This window comes from Cervus elaphus, chromosome 20 (assembly GCF_910594005.1).
Source record: "Cervus elaphus chromosome 20, mCerEla1.1, whole genome shotgun sequence".
NCBI lineage: Eukaryota > Metazoa > Chordata > Mammalia > Artiodactyla > Cervidae > Cervus > Cervus elaphus.
Genome location: NC_057834.1, coordinates 120,154,321 through 120,175,556, shown reverse-complemented (window position 1 = coordinate 120,175,556; position 21,236 = coordinate 120,154,321). Strand labels below are relative to the sequence as shown.

General features: G+C 39.3%; 1 protein-coding gene and 1 long non-coding RNA gene across 3 annotated transcripts in view; one reads left to right on the top strand and one right to left on the bottom strand.

Annotated features, from left to right (window-relative positions):
• Nucleotides 1–286: 286 nt before the first annotated feature.
• Nucleotides 287–8,800, top strand: LOC122676433 (cytochrome b-c1 complex subunit 6, mitochondrial). Of its 2 annotated transcripts, XM_043875628.1 has the most exons (5): nucleotides 372–482; nucleotides 5,174–5,200; nucleotides 5,674–5,821; nucleotides 5,916–6,077; nucleotides 8,588–8,800. In XM_043875628.1, exons 3-5 carry the CDS (start codon nucleotides 5,759–5,761, stop codon nucleotides 8,618–8,620), a joined length of 258 nt encoding a protein of 85 aa, XP_043731563.1. In that variant the 5' UTR covers nucleotides 372–482; nucleotides 5,174–5,200; nucleotides 5,674–5,758; the 3' UTR covers nucleotides 8,621–8,800. The 2 variants fall into 2 exon arrangements, with proteins under 2 accessions (XP_043731562.1, XP_043731563.1); XM_043875627.1 differs by lacking the exon at nucleotides 5,674–5,821 and having other exon boundaries at nucleotides 287–482.
• A 1,514-nt stretch (nucleotides 8,801–10,314) lies between these two features.
• Nucleotides 10,315–21,236, bottom strand: part of LOC122677548 — a 16,808-nt gene continuing 5,886 nt past the window's right edge. The window contains exons 2-3 of the long non-coding RNA XR_006335832.1: nucleotides 12,610–13,064; nucleotides 10,315–10,674 (exon numbers count right to left, since the gene is read on the bottom strand). This is a non-coding gene — a long non-coding RNA (uncharacterized LOC122677548). The remainder of the gene's footprint in view (nucleotides 10,675–12,609; nucleotides 13,065–21,236) is intronic.

Below are 21,236 nucleotides of genomic sequence, written 5' to 3'. Positions count from 1 at the left end.
GAGTCCGCGAGTAGCAGTCTCGGGCCGCCATCTTGAAAAGGTCAGCAGTTAGGAAGGTTCCATCGACGATGTGGGGAAGACTGGGAACTGCGCTAAAAGAATATCAAGTATTTATGCATACGTCCCAAGTTTCTTAGAAATCAATAATTCAAATATCCCCCAAGGTCAACATATTTGGGCCTGGTGTGGCTAAGAGGATATTCCTTAGCAAATCCTTCTGTGGTGCAAATACCAGCTCTCCCTGCCCCCTGCCTCTGGACGGTAGTACATGCCAATCGGAGCGTGTGTTCGCCACTACGACTAGTCTGCCGCACTTCCGGCCAGATCGCCGGATATCCGCTGAGTGACCCTTACAAGTCCTTTTTGATCCTCAAGTGGAATAGGTGCCGCTGTTGCTGCTTGTGTTGAGGCCAGAACCACAGCCTGACATGGGGCTAGAGGACGAGCAAAGGATGCTGACCGGGTCCGGAGATCCCAAGGAGGTAAGACTCTGGGGCGACTCGACCTCCTTTCACAGCCCTGAGGCTCAGGACCTGACCCGCCGAAGCACGGGACCCTCTGGTCCCCCGTTTCCCGCTCGAGTTTGCAGGGTTGGGAGAGCTGGTTCCCCGTACCTTTCCCCAGAGTTCGTCGGGTGACCTTGGGCAAGTAGGTGACTAGGCTTTCTCTGGGCTTCGGCTTTCCCATTATGTGAATGTGATGAAGGTTTAACGAGAACAAAAATGCTTTGTGGACTAAATTTTTGTAAAAATGAGGCCTGCTTATGTTTTTAGTCAATCAGCTGTTCAGAGCCTCTAGTTTGACGAATTTGGGAAGCAAGCTGCCTCAGCTCGAGTCAGGGATCCTGGTATATCTTCTGTGGAGATTCCGGGCATCAGGCCTTAGGCTAGTTTCTGTGAAAACGTGATTTCGTTTTCCTTGGGTGGGGGGAAGGGAAAAGTGTCTTTGGGGACAGTGTGGGGATGTGCGGTATAATTCTGTGATGAGGGAGGGAGCTCTTTCTCAGACTGAGAATGCCAGTTTAATACTAATCATTTATTGGCTGCTTCCGATTCCAAGTGCTTTATATGTACTAATTCATTTAAGTCACATAATAGCCCTGTGAGGTATTAGGTAGTCATAGTATTGCCATTTTACATGAGGAAACAAGCATAGAGAGGTTAAATATCTAATCTGAGGACACACAGCTAATAAATCACGGAGCCAGGAATTGAACTCAAACAGCGTGGTTCCAGACAAGGCTTAGCCACAGTGTTACATGGTTTTACAGAAGCCAGCTAGTTTTGTTTCCCATCACATTTCCTATCTTTTGTTCTTTGGTCACTTCCCTGCAGTTGTTCTGGGTTTATGGGTTAAGAATGATTGGGAACTAGTTTATCCCATAATTTTTTCTAGTCTTATTTTCAGAAAAAGGACAAGAAAGAAATGGAGCCAATCTCAGGAGGTTCACCTGGAAGTATACCAGAAAGTTCAGTAGGGCTTATCACAGCAGTAGATGAGAAAACAAAGTAAACAAGTAGTCAGTTTTAAAATGAAGAAATCTGAGGTTTGTTATGAAGAACCTATACATCTTGGAGGTTGAATCTTTTTATTTAGTGTGACCTTGGTTTTTATCATTGATAAAAAACATTACCTGAAGTAGTCCATATTCAGACTTGTATTTGGATTTATTTTCTCAAAATATATCATGATACTTTTGACACAAAATTGTAAAAAATGATCAATAAAATAATCATTATAGTAACACTGCTAATAGGGAAAGGATATAAAGGTCTTGCTTCTAGGATGTTGATTTCTGGTTTCTAACTCAGGCAGAATGGGATTTCAGTTTTTTTGAATAACTGTTTTTAGGATGAATTTTTTTTTTTTTAAAGCAAGGTTAAGAAATATTGTTTAATGGAAAACTAGACTTGTACATCCTAAGTAATAACTTCACATTTAGAAGACACTTTTGTTAATTTGAGAATAAGCAGCCTGTATTACAGTGAAACCTGCCCTGTCCCTCACTCCCAGTTTTCATAAGCTTTGGTCCCTTCCCTAAAGATCATGGTAGAGAATGGGGCAGATTGTATAGAGTTTTGAAAACACAGTGAGGGATTGTTGAACTATTTTTTTTTTCTCTATATATACCTTTTCTTTCCCTTCCTGCAAACGTGGACATGTACATGCACCAGCGGGCAAATGCTTCACTTTTGACAGGTTGAGTTACTGATCAGGCACTACTATGCCACAGATTCAAGACTGTGCTCTTCCTCTCAAAGATATTTTTTTTTCCCCATACCCCTTGGAAGAAAAGAAACTGAGGTTGAAATAATAGGTAGGGCCTGATGTTTTTAAGCTTGTGAGTGGAGTTGTGTAGAGCTTTGGTGCACTTATATTGATAGTGTACTTAGAGTCCTGAAAGTTCAGCCAGCCAAAAATCAGTGACAGAAATTATCTTTAAATTCTGGCTAAAGGAGAGTTTAGGTTTGGCTATTTTCATTTACCCAATTCAAATTCAGAACATAGGAAAAAATGTTAGCTTTCTACCTAACTTGGTTTGGGAATGTCAGGACTAAATTTAGCTATTTCTGGTACTACTGGTATGTCTCAGAATTTAGAAGAAAATATATTTAAGTTGGGGACTTTCCTGTAGCTCAGATGGTAAAGAATCTGCCTGCAATGCAAGAGACCCGGGTTCGATCCCTGGGTCAGGAAGATCCCCTGGAGAAGGAAATGGCAACCCACTCCACTCTTCTTGCCTGGAGAATTCCCTGGACAGAGGAGCCAGGCAGGCTATAGTCCATGGGATCACAAAGAGTTGGACACGACTAAGCAGCTCACACACATACACACGCTGATTCCATATGAACAGTTGACAGCTTGAATGACTGATTAATTTGGTTGCATTGGGTCTTAGTTGCTGCATGATGGGATAGTCATTGCATGTGGGTTCCAGAGCACGCAGGTGCAATAGTTGCAGCAGGTGGGTTTAGTTGACCTTGAGCCATGTGGGATCTTATTTCCTCAATCAGGGGTTGAACCTGGATCCCCTGCATTACAAGGTGTGTTCTTAACCACTGGACCACCAGGGAAGTCCCTGAATCTTTTTTTTTCCCCCATAATCAAAACATTTAATGAGCATAAATATATGACAGACATTATAGATACAGTTAGGTATTACATATAGCATAGTATTTGCAAAATCTATACATTAAAATTGATATGGCAATTTTACTGTGACAGCTTGACTCTATATCAGAAAATGTTTGATTAGTGCTTGTTATTACTAAATTGGGAGCCCCTTAAGGGTCTATTATAATTAATCAAATCATTACAGATACAAAGTGCATAAACTTTTAGAGCATTGTACACACTTAAGTTTGTTGCTAATGAACATGAGATTCTGTGTCCTTGTTTAAATATACTCAGGACTTGTTTTATTTTTTTTCCATTTATTTTTATTAGTTGGAGGCTAATTACTTTACAATATTGTAGTGGTTTTTGTCATACATTGACATGAATCAGCCATTCAGGACTTGTTTTAATCAGGTAGGGTAAGGTTACAAGTATGGAGACAACTTTTTTTTTAAATTTAGACTACTTTATAATTTATTTTAAAATTATTTAAATTGTATAACCTGTAAAGTTGTTTATATCAGTGACCCTGTCTAGTATGATATCTATTACCCTTCTTCAAAGCATAACCAAGATAGGACAACTGTTTTTGAATGAAGTTTATTACTATAGTTCCTGACTATATATAGTTATATATAGCGACTGGACTGACTGACTGTAGTTCCCAAGAGAAGAGGGCAGGCCATACCACCCAGGGCCACATGGGGAGGTGCCAGAACCAATCAGGAGCAGAAGAAGGACTAGGTGAGGCAGGATGGGCATGTTCTGGCAAGTTTTGTTGTTGTTCAGTCACTCAGTCGTGTCCGACTCTTTGCAACCCCTTGGACTGCAGCATGCCAGGCTTCCTTGTTCTTCACCGTCTTCCCGAGCTTACTCAAACTCATGTCCATTGAGTTGGTGATGCCATCTTGTCCTCTGTCTTCCCCTTCTCCTGCCTTCAATCTTTCCCAGTATCAGGGTCTTTTCCAATGGGTCACTTCTTCCCATCAGGTGCCCAAAGTATTGGAACATCAGCTTTAGCATCAGCCCTTCCAATGAATATTCAGGCTTGATTTCCTTTAGGATTGACTGGTTTGATCTCCTTGCAGTCCGTTTCCTTGCAGTCCAAGGGACTCTAAACAGTTTCTCCAACACCACAGTTCAAAAGCAACAATTCTTTGGCTCTCAGCCTTCCTTATGGTCTAACTCTCACATCCATAGATGACTATTGGAAAAACTATAGCTTTGACTATATGGCAAAGTAAGATCTCTGCTTTTTAATGCGCTGTCTAGGTTTGTCATAGCTTTTCTTCCAAAGAGTAAGCGTCTTTAATTTCATGGCTGCAGTCACCATCTTCATTGATTTTGGAGCCCAGGAAAATAAAATCTGTCACTGGTTCCATTGTTTCCCCATCTATTTGCCATGAAGTGATGGGACTGGATGCCATGATCTTCCGTTTTTGAATGCTGAGTTTTAAGCCAGCTTTCTCTCCTCTTTCACCTTCCTCAAGAGGCTTTTTAGTTCCTCTTCACTTTCTGCCATAAGGGTGGTGTCAGGTTATTGACATTTCTCCTGGTAGTCTTGATTCCAGCTTGCACTTCATCCAGCCTGGCATTTTGTATAGTGTACGCTGCATATAAGTTAAATAAGCAGAGTGACAATATACAGCCTTGACATACTGGCAAGTTTAAGCCTGGATAATTTCTTAATAGGCTGTCGACTTTGGGCTGGTCCCTTTTTGTTTGGTACTTACCTCTAATGTGATTAGTACAGGGGCAATAATTGGTTTAGTGTAGGAAAGTTATATAAAGGTAGATGGTAAGAAGGGTTTTGGATTGGTTTCTTTGAAATGTGTGCCCCCTGGCAAGTTGTTTGCCAACTCTAGAAATTAGGCAGCCCTGGGAGGGGCTGTCTCCAGGATTAGCAAGGCTCCTAAAGTGTCAAAACACCATAAAATACAGAAAATTTTAAAACATGACTGATATTGTCTATCCTTAGTAATTACAACGTCAGTATGATTGCGAATATATATGTCATAAAATTGCTGCTGACATTAATTTTGTTTTCATTTTGTAGGAGGAAGAAGAGGAAGAGGAATTAGTGGTAAGAGCTGTCTCAGGTTTGGAACCATCTCAGTAAAAGAAAGTTTTGAGTTTCATGAAACTAAGGGCATTTTAAGGATACTCAACACCTTGGAGAGAATGGGAGTGGAAAAATCCTTTAATACTCCTGTTCAGTGTTTGTGGCATGTGGGCCTGGGAAGCTGAGTCTTTTCTGGGTTTGGGGCTTCTACAGTCATGGTATCAGAGAGCACAGTAGCAACTTGAAGGCCTGGTACTCAACCATGTGCTCTTTGTGGTCTAAAAAGAAATTCTAGAAGGAATCTTAAATGATCCTTCTCCATGTTAACATGGCCTTTCTAGCTGGTCAGCTGGGTTGCATAGGCCAGTTGTCCAGTGAGGGGAATTAAAATTCAGACATTATATATCCCAAAATGATGTGATAATAAACAAGGCAGGCCTCCTCTAGATGTCCTTCAAATTTGGCCAGGTTTCCTTTATCACCTTGTTTTTCAGATAGGACTGAGGCTTTCAGTGCATACTGGCAACCCTGGAAGGCAGGAATGTGAAACTTTCCCCTACTACTTAGCATCAGAATTAAATGGGAGACCCCATTCTGCTCTTACTGGCGGCAGTGTGGCTCTGCCAGCTGGCCTTCTGCACGGTAATTCAGAGGCAGCACCTTGGTTTGGTGGTTGTATTAAAGCATGTGGTTTGTGGGTCTCCCGAAATCCCCATTTTGTGTGTTTCTCTCCCAGGATCCTCTAACAACAGTGAGAGAGCAGTGCGAGCAGCTGGAGAAATGTGTGAAGGCTCGGGAGCGGCTAGAGCTTTGTGATGAGCGTGTATCCTCCAGGTCACAGACAGAGGAGGACTGCACAGAGGAGCTCTTTGACTTCTTGCATGCAAGGGACCACTGTGTAAGTCAGCCTAAAGTCCGGAAGGGGAAAGCTTATAGTGGCAGGGAAGACTTGGTGATGACCACCTTTCTTTCCATCCTAGGAGCAGGACAATGCTGAGCATTTTACATACATAATCTTACATAATCCTCTGATTCACTGAAGATAGATATTCCCATTTTACAGATAAAAAACTGAGGCTCAGAAAAGAGATGTGATGTTCCAGTTTACACTGCTAAGCAGTAGGGAAACTGGATTCTGTATTTTAAGTACAAAAGGCTATTCTTTAATATATATCCTCCAGTGTGTCTTGTACATAAGAGTTGGTACAAAAGTTTTTTTTTTTTTAAACTTGTTTTTGACTCCCTTACATATGTAACAGTAAGGTATTTTAATGTACAGGGTAGGCAAAGTTTGATATGATTGTTTATGTTAAAATTGGGTGGCTAATAAGCATATGAAAAGATGCCTAACACCATTAGCTCTCAGGGAAATGCAAATCAAAACCACAATGAGATATCCCTTCACACCTCAGGATGGCTATAAAATAAAAAAATATGGGGAGAAATGGGTGAAGGGGGTCGGTAAATAACTCCCCACAAAATAGTTAATGACCTCCACTATCATAATTTATGCTTCAGCAATCCCAATTTAGGTATTTTAATTCTATAATATACAGTGCAAACACAAATGCACATGCACACATATTTGTACACAGCTCCTATAAACACATTCTGACAGTTAAAGAAAATTTTGTTTGGCCATGCCATGCTGCACATTTTGCAGGGTTTCCTGACCAAGGATTGATCCTGTGCGTGCTGCAGTAGAAGCATGGAATTCTAACCAACCACTGGACCCACTGCCAAGGAATTCCCTGGAGTTTTTTTTTTTTTTTTTAATAAATAAGAACAAAAACCTAACTGAAGTCATACTGTCTATATGTTTTCTTATATAAGCTAATATTCTTAAACAAAATGAAATATAATAACACACTTACATATAAAATATGAAGGAGCATTATATTCCTTTCCATTGATGTATATTCATATTTTATCCATCCTCTAGTTTATAATTATTCATACAGCTTTTTTTCAACGTGATTTTAGTGGAAAGAGGGAAAACTTATATACAAAATACTTATATACTGCTTTCTATATCTTAAGAAATAAGTGTTGGTGATGTGGAGAAACTAGAAACCTCATATACACTGCCTATGGGAATGTGTATTGGTACAGCCTTATTGAAAGGTCTGGCAGTTCTTCAAAAGGTTAAACTTAGAGTTAACATATGACCCAGCAATTCTACTACTAGATGTACACCCAAGACAAATGAAAACATCTCTACACAAATTTGTACACAAATATTCATAGAAGCATTATTCATAACAGGCACAGTTGGAAACAATATAAATGTCCATTAGCTGATAAATAAAACTTGATGTATCCATATAAAGGAATATTATTTGGCAATAAAAAGAAATAAGTACGTTACTCAAAAAACATGTCTGTTGGTGGGGTGGATAAACAAAATGTGGTATGTACATACAATGGAATATTATTGAGTCTTAAAATGGAAACTGATACATGCCACAGCATAGGTGAACCTTGAAAACATGCTAAGTGAAATCAGTCAAACACAAAAGAACAAATTTTCTACTTACATGAGGAACCTAGAGTAGTCCAATTCATTGAGATAGAAAATTGAATGGTAGTTGCCTTTATTTAATGGGTATAGAGTTTTAGTTTGGGAAAATGGAAAAGTTCTGGAGGTTGATGGTTGTAGAACAATGTGAATTACTTAAGGCCATACAAATGAATTGCTTAAAATTATTAAAATGGTGAACGTTATTTAAATACTCTTTGAGTCAAAACTGGGTTAAGATCAGGGAATGAGATGGGCATGGTCCCCGTCACTGAGTTATAAGCCAGCACAGGAGGCAGAATGGTTAGTAAACTGGTAAATCTTTTGGGTAGAATCTCAGGATGCCCTTTACTGAACCTTCTATTTAAAGTTGCTGTTCCTCCCCCCCAAAAAAATAAAGTTGCTGTTCCTTCCCCCCACCATTTTATTTTCCTCATAGCATTTATCACTACCAGAAGTAATATGTATATTTCTCTCATTGTCCTCTTAAGTTCTATAGGACACAGATATTGTCTTGTTTACCATAGTGACTGAGAGTCTAGAATGGTATCTGGCATATAGTAGATGTTTTATAAATATTTGTTGAATTGGTAAGCACTGTGATTGGGAGTCATGTTTCTTTGGGAAAGACAGGAAGGACAGGAGCTTGTTAAAACCTAAATATGTAATTTAGGTTTTAAAGGAAAATTAAAAGATGAAAAAGTGGGAGAGAGATTCCCAGTTAAGAAGAAAGTATTCCAGTAATTGAGGGGAGTTCATTAGGGCTCAAGAAGAGTGTGAGAAGGTGAGTGGTTAGGGAAGAGGCAGTGCTGCTCCAGATTATGAAGAGCCTTGTAATTCATGACATTAAACATGCCAGTTGATGACATCCTTTTCTTTCCCCCATCTAGGTGGCCCACAAACTGTTTAACAGCTTGAAATAAGTGTGCAGATTTGTTCAACCCAGCCTTCATCACCTGGGCATTGGGATATTTCCTCATGGTTTTGAACATGATGTTTATTTGTGTAACTAAGTTCACGTGAATCTCAAGGATTTTGGCTTAGGCAAGTAATTTCTGTGTAATTATCAGTGATTTCATCTTAATAAAGTCCAATGATCAGCAGTCTTGCCTTCTGTCTTATTTTTTTTAATTAAAAAATTTTAAGCATGAGGATAGATAGAATAATCATCAACCCCCATGTACTCATTACCTAGCAATAATAAGGACTTTTAAAATTTTTACTTTGGCATTAGTAACACTAATTGCTTAATATCATTAAATACTCAGTTCATATGAAAGTTTCTTTTATCTCAAAAGTGTCTTGGGAATTCCCTTGGCAGTCCAGTGGTTAGGGCTTCGAGTTTCCCCTGCAGTTGGGCACAGGTTCAGTGTCTGGTCAGGGAACTAAGATCCTGCAAGCCATACAGCACAGCCAAAAAAATAACAGCAAACAGTTTTTGGTCTCAGTGTCCAACAAGATTGCTTTTCTCTTAAAATACTGTTTTTTAAGGGAGAGTGGAGAGGGGTTTAGTTCAGTTCAGTTCTGTCATTCAATCGTGTCCGACTCTTTGCGACCCCATGAATCACAGCACGCCAGGCCTCCCTGTCCATCACCAACTTCCAGAGTTTACTCAAACTCATGCCCATCGAGTCGGTGATGCCATCCAGCCATCTCATCCTCTGTCGTCCCCTTCTCCTCCTGCCCTCAATCCCTCCCAGCATCAGGGTCTTTTCCAATGAGTCAACTCTTTGCATGAGGTGGCCAAAGTAGTGGAGTTTTCAGCTTCAGCATCAGTCCTTCCAATGAACACCCAGGACTGATCTCCTTTAGGATGGACTGGTTGGATCTCCTTGCAGTCCAAGGGAGTCTCAAGAGTCTTCTCCAACACCACAGTTCAAAAGCATCCATTTTTCGGCCCTCAGCTTTCTTCACAGTCCAACTCTCACATCCATACATGACTACTGGAAAAACCATAGCCTTGACTAGATGGACCTTTGTTGGCAAAGTAATGTCTCTTTTTAATATTTCTTTTTAATGTCTCTGCTATCTAGGTTGGTCATAACTTTCCTTCCAAGGAGTAAGCGTCTTTTAATTTCATGGCTGCAGTCACCATCTGCAGTGATTTTGGAGCCCCAAAAAATAAAGTCTGACACTGCTTCCACTGTTTCCCCATCTGTTTCCCATGAAGTGATGAGACCAGATGCCATGATCTTAGTTTTCTGAATATTGAGTGAGCTTTAAGCCAACTTTTTCACTCTCCTCTTTCACTTTCATCAAGAGAGGGGTACTGGAGTCTAAACAGGGTGAGGAAAGAGGACCTGGCCAGTCAGCGCTGGCAATGGGAGATTGGGTACATACATACAGGGGGAATTGATCCAGTAAGTTGATATATTGGAGATAATGAGAGCTAGCAGAAAATGGAGTTATGAATATAGAAGAGGATAAAACCAGAATGAAGCCTGCAGTGTTATTGGTATGAACTAAATAAATACAAATTTCAGTGTAAGTAAATGCAGATGCCAATGTGTATATGTAGGGAATGTATACATTCTTCACCTTGGCCCACAAAGAGGGCTTTATTATCCAGTCAAAGGATCCAGGGCTTGGAGAAATGGGTGATTCCAAGCCTGGGGTGGGGAAAGTATAAGATCAACCTGAACATTTGATTCAGAGAGAAGGAAGTGCTCAAAGAATGATAGGGACATATCAAAAGTAACATAAAAACCCCTAGCCAAATCTGGGACAACTTGAGCATTAAAAACATGAAAGTAGTGGATTATAACTCACTGAATAAAGCAGAAATCCATGAATCATACTAATTATATAAGTAAGTGAATCAACTGAAAGTTTGGTAAGAAGGGGATATATGTTTTATTAAAGGAGAAAGTACACTGGAGAAGTCTAGCAGACAGATGAAAGCTGACATCATCCATAATGGGACAGATAAATGGACCTCCTATAGGCAGCAATAAGAAGAATACAGCATCACAGATTCCTGTAAGAAATAGGTAAGATAAATCCAACCAGATAAATTGAGGAACATTCTATAAAATAGTACATTGTACAAAATAATCCTTACTTGTGTCAAGGGTGTGATAGTCAAGGAAGACTGCTGAACCATTTCACACAGGAGACAACAACACATGCAACATGTGGCTGTAACCTGGATCCTTTTGTTAAGGATATTACTGGGACAGTTGGTAAAACTTAAACAGAGTCTGAGTTAGATGACAGTGACTTAATGTTAAAGCTTGGAATTATTAAAAACAAAAACATTGTAGTAAGTTCCAAGCATGTGGAATAGAGGCCAACTTGTAGTCCTGTGAACCATCCATAAGCCTATGTCTAGAGTTAGAACTTGGCACATTTCCCCATAAAAACAGTAAATTGTGATGAGGCTCCACAGTTATCACTAATAAAGTATGTTGCCTAAGGGATAGGCAAAAATGTTCGCTGTTCCAATTGGGGAGACAGGCTAGGTCAGCACTGTTCAATAGAGCAGTGCGCAGTGACGACAAAGTTCTCTTCTGTATTGTCCAATATGCTAATGTGGCTAATGTGACAGGTACTGAGTTTTAAATTTTATTTAATTATAACTTTGAATTAATTTATGTTCAATAGTCCTGTGCGGTTACTATGTTAGACAGCAGAGGACTAGAAGTTGCATCTGAGTGATAAATGAGGGAAGAAGGCCCTCCAGGCCCTGGAAAATTGCCTTTATACTGCAGTCAACTGTTAGCTTTGTAGAAAGGCACAACCAGTGTTGCCAGATCACTTGTTTTATGTGAAATCTCCCAGTTGTTAAATGTGAACAACTAACTTTTCAAAGCATTAGGCTAAATAAAACACACCTATGGGCTGGGGCTTTAGCTCACTAGTTTGCAACCTTTAGTTTGCACATGAGAAAGACCTATATGTAAATAATCATACACAGAAAGTGAGCCATGCCAGAAACGAGTGCTTTGTGCTTCAGAAGTAATCAGCTGACTGATATTCAATATAGCCTGCAAGACTAAGGCTTCACAGGCATGCATGGTAATGGAGCTTCTGAGAATCTGAAGGACTGTGTTTGGAAAAAGTGGGGCAAAGGGCCACTTTAATTTAGAAGCTCTTTGAGCCTATTGTCCTAACTACAGGGATGGCCAGCATCTTCCAACCATTTCTGACTTAGAACCCACGTCAACAGTTACGTATAATCCTCCCAAATACCTAAATACAGTAAGTTCCCTTCATACGAACCTTCAAGTTTTGAACTTTCAAAGATGTGAACATGTGTTTGCATGTCCAGTCAGGTAAGTTCACATGTCTGGCACACATTGTCACACGCATGCATCGTCTAAAAGTGGTTGTGCTTTTGTGTGCTGTATAGTACAGTAGCGCAGTATCTTTATTTCAAGCACAGGATGTCCAGAAGCAAGTGTAAAAGCAGCAGTGATGTAGCTGGTACTGCTAAGAAGCACCAAGCAATAACAATGGAAACAAAAGTGAAAATAATTGAGGGTGGGGTGAGATGAAAAGATAGTAGACGTCACTTGTTCTTATAACATGAATCGCACTATTCTAAAGAACAAGATCATGGAACATGTGAAATCTGTGCTAATATTGCCAACAATAATATCAAAGAAATGTAGAAAAGCGATAGAGAAATTTCTTGGTGTGTGGATGCAGGATCAACAACACTGTCAAGTTCTGCTTAGCTTAATACTGATTCAAGAGAAAGCTAAAAGCCTTTAGGAAGACTTGAAGAAGAAACACAGCGAAGAATCAGAGAGCACATCTTTTAATACTATATGTGGCAGGTTTCATCGGTCCAAGGCTAGAACCAATCTTTACAATGTAAAAGTAAGTGGTGAGGTAGCAAGTGCAGATATGGTAGCTGCCCAGGAATTTACTGAAATGCAAGAAATTACTGGTGAAGGCACTTATTTACCTGAGGAGGTTTCTTAATGTGGATGAGACAGGACTGTATTGGAAGAGGATTCCAGATCAAAGTTACATCAGTAAGGAGGAAAAGTTGATGCCAGACGATAAAGCAGCAAAGGTTAGGCTAACTCTGTTGTTTGGTGGCAATGTTTCCAGTGATTTGAAGCTGCAGCTTCTCCTCGTTTATCATTCAGAGAACCCAAAAGCCCTTAAAAACATAGCCAAAGGCTCTCCTTGTTGTGTGAAATAGTAACTCCAAAGCCTGGGTTTCACAGACCATTTTTCAGAACTGATTTTTCCACCACTTCATCCCAGAGGTAGAGAAATCTTGCTTGGAAGGTACGTCCTATTCAATAGTCTTTTGCTGCTTGACAATACTCTGGGTCACCCCATTCATGGATGGCTCTCATCCCAACGTCAAAGCAGTGCATCTGTCATCAAATACTATGTCGCTCATCCAACCTACGGACAAGGGAGTTAGAGTGACTTTCCATCACATTTTTCATCAGATATAAAGGTGAATGATGAATTAGGAACAACCTTGTGTTAATTTTGAAAGGACTGTAACATCTACAAGGCCACTAAAAAAAAACAAACTGACTTTGCTTGGCATGAAGTTACTGCTGTCACCATGAATGTGGTTTGGAAGAAACTTTGCCCACAGTTTGTTCATGATTTTCATGGATTTGAGAAGGTGGATGAAGAGTCCAAAGAGGTCTTCAGCAACTCAGTGACCCTCAGTGAGAAGCTGGAGCTAGATCTGTAAGGGGACGATTTCATTAAGCTCTTGTGTAACATGAGAAGGAAATCTGATAGAATTGGAGGCCCAGAGAAAGGACGAAGAGAGGAAAGAGGTAAAAGAACTAAGTGAAGAACTGAAGAGAATTATGACACAGGAAATGGAGGGGGGTTTTCTTTGAGGAGGCACTGTTAGTTTTTGAGGTGAATTTTTGACCCAAACATAGAACAGTACATGAAGCCTGCAACAGTTGTTCAGAATGCAGTCTAGTGCTACGGGGTCATCTATGATGAGAAAAAAGAGCTACTACCCAGACATCACTGGATCATTTTTTCAAGAGAGCAGATAGAATTGAATCCAGCAAAGAACCAGAATCTGTGCCATCAACATCATGTGGAGTGAAATTGCAGCTTGCCCTCCGTCTCCTATTGCTGATGATCCTTCAGCTCTGCTATCTCCTCTCCCTCCTCCAATCAGTATCTCTTTTTGTCTGTTCACTTGATGCCAGCCCCTGTATGTATGTACTGTAATACTATACTTTTCAAGGTACTGTACTGTAAGATTAAAACTGTTTTGTTTATTTTTTGTTTTTTAATGTATTATTTGTGTATAAAGTATTCGAACCCTATTAGTATAGTACTATACAGCCGATTGTGTTAGTTGGGTGCCTAGGCTAACTTTGTTGAACTTACAAATTGGACTTTTGAATGTGCTCATGGAACAGAACTTGTTCATATGTAGGGGATTTACTGTACATGGTAGTACTATATTTGTTGTATGTAATCCAATCATTTTCAAACATCGATTAAGTTTTCAAACAAACAACAAAGTTGAAATTTTACAGTGAACAGCCCTAAACTCATTACTCAGATTTTAGTGAATATTTAGCAAAGTGTTACTATCTTGTTTTATCATAAAAAGGAAGGAGTTATCATAGAGAGCTAGCTCTTAATTCATCTTAGAGGATGCTTAAGTGTGTTGCTGAATACTAAGCTGCAAATGAGTAGAATGAAACTTCACATACCCAGGCAACTACTGGGTAACTGTAAACTAAGTAATTCCCAAAGCTGTAAGCAGAGGGCTAGGAGATGTTTGAGTTTTGACCAGCTATTGTGGAGAATTCCCATTCAACTTGAACTCCAGAAAGGGATACCTCTCCAGGGCTAAAACTAGCCATAGAGAGAAGCTACTCAAGATAGGCTATAACAAATCTTTAAAAAAGGAACCGTGAAAGTATCAAGCTGATTCAAAAACACACAAAAACCCTGAGTGCCTGCCAGAACAAATTCCAAGACATTTTAAAGAAGACAGCAAAATCCAGCATTCAACAATGTAAATTTCACAATACCAAGTGCTTAGTAAAAAAAAAATAAAAAACTGCCAGACATACAAAGAAGCAGGTAAATGTGACCAGGAGAAAAATAGTAAACAGACTCTTGGGCATGTATCTGGAGAAAACTATAATTCAAAAAGATACATGTACCTTGATGCCCACTGCAGCACTATTTACAATACCCAAGACATGGGAGCAACCTAAATGTCCATCTACAGATGAATGGATAAAGATGTGGTATGTATGCACAACAGAATATTACTCAGCCACAAAACAGAATGAAATAATGCCACTTGCAGCAAGATGGGTAAACCTAGACGTTATCAGACTAAAGTGAAAGAAACTAGACAGAGAAAGACAAATATCACATGATAATGCCTGTATGTGGAAATTATATATACATGAACTTATTTACAAAACAGAAATAGACCTAAAGACACAGAAAGCAAAAGTTCTGGCTACCAAAAGGGAAAAGTTACCAAAGAAGGGGAGGGATAAATTAAGAGTTCGGGATTAACATGTACACATTACTATATATAAAATAGATAACCAACAAGGACCTACTATATAGCTCAGGGATCTATACTCAATATTTTATAATAACCTATAAGGAAAAGAATCTGAAAAAGAACATACATATATATATATACATGGCTGTATCACAGTGCTGTCCTCCTGAAACTAACACAACATTGTAAATCAACTATACTTTAATTAAAAAAAATTAAACAGACCCAGAATGATAGAGATGATAAGACAGTAGACAAAGACATTGAAACTGCTATTACAAATATGCTCAAGGGTTTAATGGCAATCAACATAATGAGAAAGGAAGTAGAAAATATGAAAACGAATCACATATAATTTCCAAAGCTTAAAAATACAATATCTGAAATTAAAAATTCACTGGACAAGATTAACAAAAGATTAGATGCTGCTAAAGAAGGAAAAATGAGTGTACCGGAATATTCTTGAATACATAACAACAGAAAGTATAAAAACTGAAGCACAAGAGAAAGGAAACACTAAAAATAAATGAACACAGGAAAAGTAAGCTGAGGCACTATATCAAATGGCCCAGAAAAGAGGGGGAAGGGGTTAATGGAGGGGCAAGAACAAGTATCTAAAGCAGTAATGATTAAAATTTTCCACATTTGGACTTTCCTGGTGGTTCAGTGGATAAGAATCTGCCTTCCAACACAGGGGATGTGGGTTTGATTCCTGGTCTGGGAAGATTTCACGTGTCACAGAGCAGTTAAGCCTGTGTGCCACACCACTGAGCCCACATGCTGCAACTACTGAAGCCCAGGTACCTACAGCCTGTGGTCTACAACAAGAGAAGCCACTGCAATGAGAAGCCGGCACACTGCAACTAAGGGTAGCCCCCTTGCACTGCAACTAGGGAAAGCCCATGCAAATCAATGGAGACCCAACACAGGCAAAAATAAATAAATAAAATTATATTAACATTTTTTTCCAAATTTGATGAAAACTACAAATTCACAGTTCCCAGAAGCTCAATAGACCCCAACCAGAATAAATACACACCACACCAAGTCATTTATTTTCAAAGTTCTGAAAACCAGTGATGCAAATCTTAAAACAGAAAAGACGTATTACATACTAAGAATTACTACATACTTCTCATTAGAAACAACTCATCTTTAAAGTGTTGAAAGAACTATAAATTGACCCAAGAGTTCTGTTTCTTGTGAAAATACCTTAAATGAAAGCAAAATAAAGATGTTCTAAAGACAGAGAAGTGGTTAAGAGGGGAAAGGCAGGAGGTGGGGAGGGAGGAAGGGGTGGGGAGGAAGGGGATGGGAGGAAGGGTGAAATGGGTAAGTGGAGCCAACTTTATGGTGACAAATGGAAACTAAATTTTTGGTGGTGAGCACACTGTAGTGTGGGCTTTTCCAGGTGGCTCAGTGGTAAAGAATCTGCCTGCAATGCAGGAGATGCCGGTTTGATCCCTGGGTCAGGAAGATGCCCTGGAGGAGGAAACGGCAACTCACTTCAGTATTATTGCCTGAGAAATCTCATGGACAGAGGAGCCTGGCGGGCTATAGTCTATGGGGTTGCAAAAGAGTTGGACACGACTTAGCAACTGAACAAACAAAAACAAAAACGTTGTAGTATATACAGAAGTAGAAATATGTTGTACACATGAAACTTATATAATGTAAAAAACCCATGGTAGTGCAATAGTAAAGAAAACAAAAAAAGATGTTTTAAACAAACAAAAAGCAAGAATTCACTGTCAGCAGAACTTGGACGACAGGAAATATTAAAGGAAGTTCTTCAGAAAAATATATTATACTAAATGGAAATTTTGGTCTACACAAAGAATGAGTAGTCCCAGAAATGGTAACTATATGGGTAAATATACTAGATATTTCATCTATTAAAAATTTCTTTAAGGGATAGCTAACAATAAAAAGAGTAAATTTGGTAGGAAGAAATTATAAAGAGTAGAAATCTGTGAATAGAAAAGAAACAAAGAAGAAAACCAACAAAATCAAAAGCTGGCTCTTACAAAGTTTGATAAAATAGAATAACCTCTAGTTAGGCTGATAAAGTATAAAAGACAAGACAGGGATTTCCCTGGTGGTTCAGTGGTTCAGACTTCACGCTTCCACTGTAGGAGGCATGGGTTCCACCCTTGATCAGGGAACTAAGATCCCACATATCATGTGGTGCGACCAAAAAAATGAAAACAAAACAAAAAACAACAACAAAAAAAACTTCATACATAAGTTATAGTAACTAGAGAGACAACATTGCTATAGTTTGTATAAAGCAGGGGTCAGCAACCATTCTCTGTAAAGATTCAGATCCTAAGCACTCAGCTCTGTTTAGCAGCAAAGGCGCCATAATAAAGAAAGGTGTGGCTGTGCTAAAACAATATTTCAAAAGCAGGCTGCAGGCTGATTTGGCTTACGGCTGTGGTTTGATGCCCACTGCTTATAGACACTAATAGGATAACAACAACGGAATATTCTGAATAATTTTAGGTGTAGAAATTTTACAACCTAGGTGAAATGAACAGACACTTGAAAAGACTCAAATTATCAAAACTGGTACAAGAAGAATTAGGAAATTCAAATCAGGGTTTCTTAACCTCAGCACTATTGACTTTTTGGGCTGGATAAATTTTTTGTATGAGGGGACAGTTCTGTGTATTGCAGGGTTTTCAATAGTATCCCTAGCCTTTACCCACTAGATGCCAGAGGCACCACCCAGCTGTAACACCCAAAACAGCTCCAAATGTTACCAAATATCTCCTGTGGGCAAAAATCACCTGTGGTTGAAAACCACCGCCCTCTATCAAGGAAAGAAGTTGAATTCATAATTTAAAACCTTTCCTTCCTCCTTACTCCGCTCCCCTCTGCAAAATTGAAAACTTAGTTTTTAACATTGGTTCATCATTCAAAAATCAATCCATATAATTCATCATATTAACAGAATAAAGAAGAATAGCCATAGGATCATTTCAATAGATACAGGAAAAGCATTTGAAGAAACATGAACAACGCTTCATGACTCAAAAAACCTCAGCAAACTAGGAACAGAAGGGCACTTCCTCAGTCTAGTAAATGTCATGTATAATGGCAAATTACTGAATGTTTTCCCCTGAAGAATGGAAACAAGATAAGACATCTTGTCTACTACTGCTACTTGTATTTAACAGCGTACTGTAAGTCATAACCAGCAGAGTAAGGCAAAGGAAAAAAAAGGTATATAGACTGGAAAAAAAGAAGTAAAACTGGGAATTCCCTGGTGGGGCAGTGGATAAGAATACCCCTGCCAATGCACGGAACATGGGTTCGATCCCTTGTCTGGGAATATTCCACATGCCACAGAGCAACTAAGCCTGTGCAAAACTACTGATCCCAAGCTCTAGGGCCTGCAAGCCGAAACTGCTGAGCCTGTGTGCCCCAACTACTGGAAGTCCTGGAGCCTAGAGTCTTTGCTCCATAACAAGTGAAGTCACTGCCCTGCAACGAAGAGTAGCCCCTGCTTGGCTCAACCAGAGAAAGCCCAAATACAGCAATGAAGACTCAGTGCAGTCAAAAATAAATAAATTAATTTTAAAAAATGAGTAAAAGTGACTCCATAAAAGACAAGTTTTGTGCACAGAATGTCTTAGAAGATTTCCAAAAAGGCTACTAAAACATAATTGCATTTAACAAGGTTTCAAGATACATGATCAGTTGACAAAAATCAATTGTATTTTAATATGCTAGCATTTTCTTGAGAAGTAAAGTAAGAAAGCCACTTTGAGGAAAACTGTCAATTGATAGTATTTGTTGCCAAAAATACAATTTGCACTTTTAATAAAAAATTACGATTCTGAAAAATTTATACCCACCACTGTGAGCTTAAAAACTTCTTAACATTTAAAGAATTTTCTGATGAGATGAGCAGTGATATTAACAAATTTGATTTTTTATATTATATAATGAATATGAAAACATGGAAGTTCTGCATAACTCAGTGAACCAACAATTTCCAAATAACCACTGTAGGATCTAACAATTATGCAACAGGCAAAAGATTCGATGAAAGTACAAGACAGACCAACAGATTTTATCATGGTAATCCAAGTCTATGCCCCGACCAGTAATGCTGAAAGCTGAAGTTGAACAGTTCTATGAAGACCTACAAGACCTTCTAGAACTAACAGCCAAAAAAGATGTCCTTTTCATTATAGGGGACTGGAATACAAAAGTAGGAAGTCAAGAAACTCCTGGAGTAAGAGGCAAATTTGGTCTTGGAGTACAGAATGAAGCAGGGCAAAGGCTAATAGAGTTCTGCCAAGAGAACCAACTGGTCATAGCAAACACCTTCTTCCAACAACACAAGAGAAGACTCTACACATGGACATCACCAGATGGTCGACACCGAAATCAGATTGATTATATTCTTTGCAGCCAAAGATGGAGAAGCTCTATACAGTCAGCAAAACAAGGCCAGGAGCTGACTATGGCTCAGATCATGAACTCCTTATTGCCAAATTCAGACTTAAATTGAACAAAGTGGAGAAAACCACTAGACCATTCAGGTATGACCTAAATCAAATCCCTTATGACTATACAGTGGAAGTGAGAAATAGATTTAAGGGACTAGATCTGATAGACAGAGTGCCTGATGAACTATGGACGGAGGTTTGTGACATTGTACAGGAGACAGGAATCAAGACCATCTCCAAGAAAAAGAAATGCAAAAAGCAAAATGACTGTCTGAGGGGGCCTTACAAATAGGTGTGAAAAGAAGGGAAGCGAAAAGCAAAGGGGAAAAAGGAAAGAAATGCCCATTTGAATGCAGAGTTCCAAAGAATAGCCAGGAGAGATAAGAAAGCTTTCCTCAGTGATCAATGCAAAGAAATAGAGGAAACCAATAGAATGGGAAAGACTAGAGATCTCCTCAAGAAAATTAGAGATACCAAGGGAACATTTTATGCAAAGATGGGGCCAATAAAGGACATAAATGGTAGGGATCTAACAGAAGCAGAAGATATTAAGAAGAGGTGGCAAGAATACACAGAAGAACTGTACAAAAAAGATCTTCACGACCCAGATAATCATGATGGTGTGATCACTTGCCTAGAGCCAGACATCCTGGAATGTGAAGTCAAGTGGGCCTTAGGAAGCATCACTATGAACAAAGTTAGTGGAGGTGATGGAATTCCAGTTGAGCTATTTCAAATCCTGAAAGATGATGCTGTGAAAGTGCTGCACTCAATATGCCAGCAAATTTGGAAAACTCAGCAGTGGCCACAGGACTGGAAAAGGTCAGTTTTCATTCCAATCCCAAAGAAAGGCAATGACAAAGAATGCTCAAACTACCACACACAATTGCACTCATCTCACACGCTAGTAAAGTAATGCTCAAAATTCTCCAAGACAGGCTTCAGCAATACGTGAACCGTGAACTTCCAGATGTTCAAGCTGGTTTTAGAAAAGGCAGAGGAACCAGAGATCAAATTGCCAACACCCGCTGGATCACTGAAAAAGCGAGAGTTCCAGAAAGACATCTATTTCTGCTTAATGACTATGCCAAAGCCTTTGACTGTATGGATCACAATAAACTGTGGAAAATTCTGAAACAGATGGCAATACCAGACCACCTGACCTGCCTCCTGAGAAATCTGTAAGCAGACGAGGAAGCAACAGTTAGAAATGGACATGGAAGAACAGACTGGTTCCAAATAGGAAAAGGAGTATGTCAAGGCTGTATATTGTCACCCTGCTTATTTAACTTATATGCAGAGTACATCATGAGAAACACTGGGCTGGAAGAAGTACAAGCTGGAATCAAGATTGCCAGGAGAAATATCAATAACCTCAGATATGCAGATGACACCACCCTTATGGCAGAAAGTGAAGAAGAACTAAAGAGTCTCTTGATGAAAGTGAAAGAGGAAAGTGGAAAAGTTGGCTTAAAGCTCAACATTCAGAAAACTAAGATCATGGCATCCTGTCCCATCACTTCATGGCAAATAGATGGGGAAATAGTGGAAACAGTGGCTGACTTTATTTTTTTGGGCTCCAAAATCACT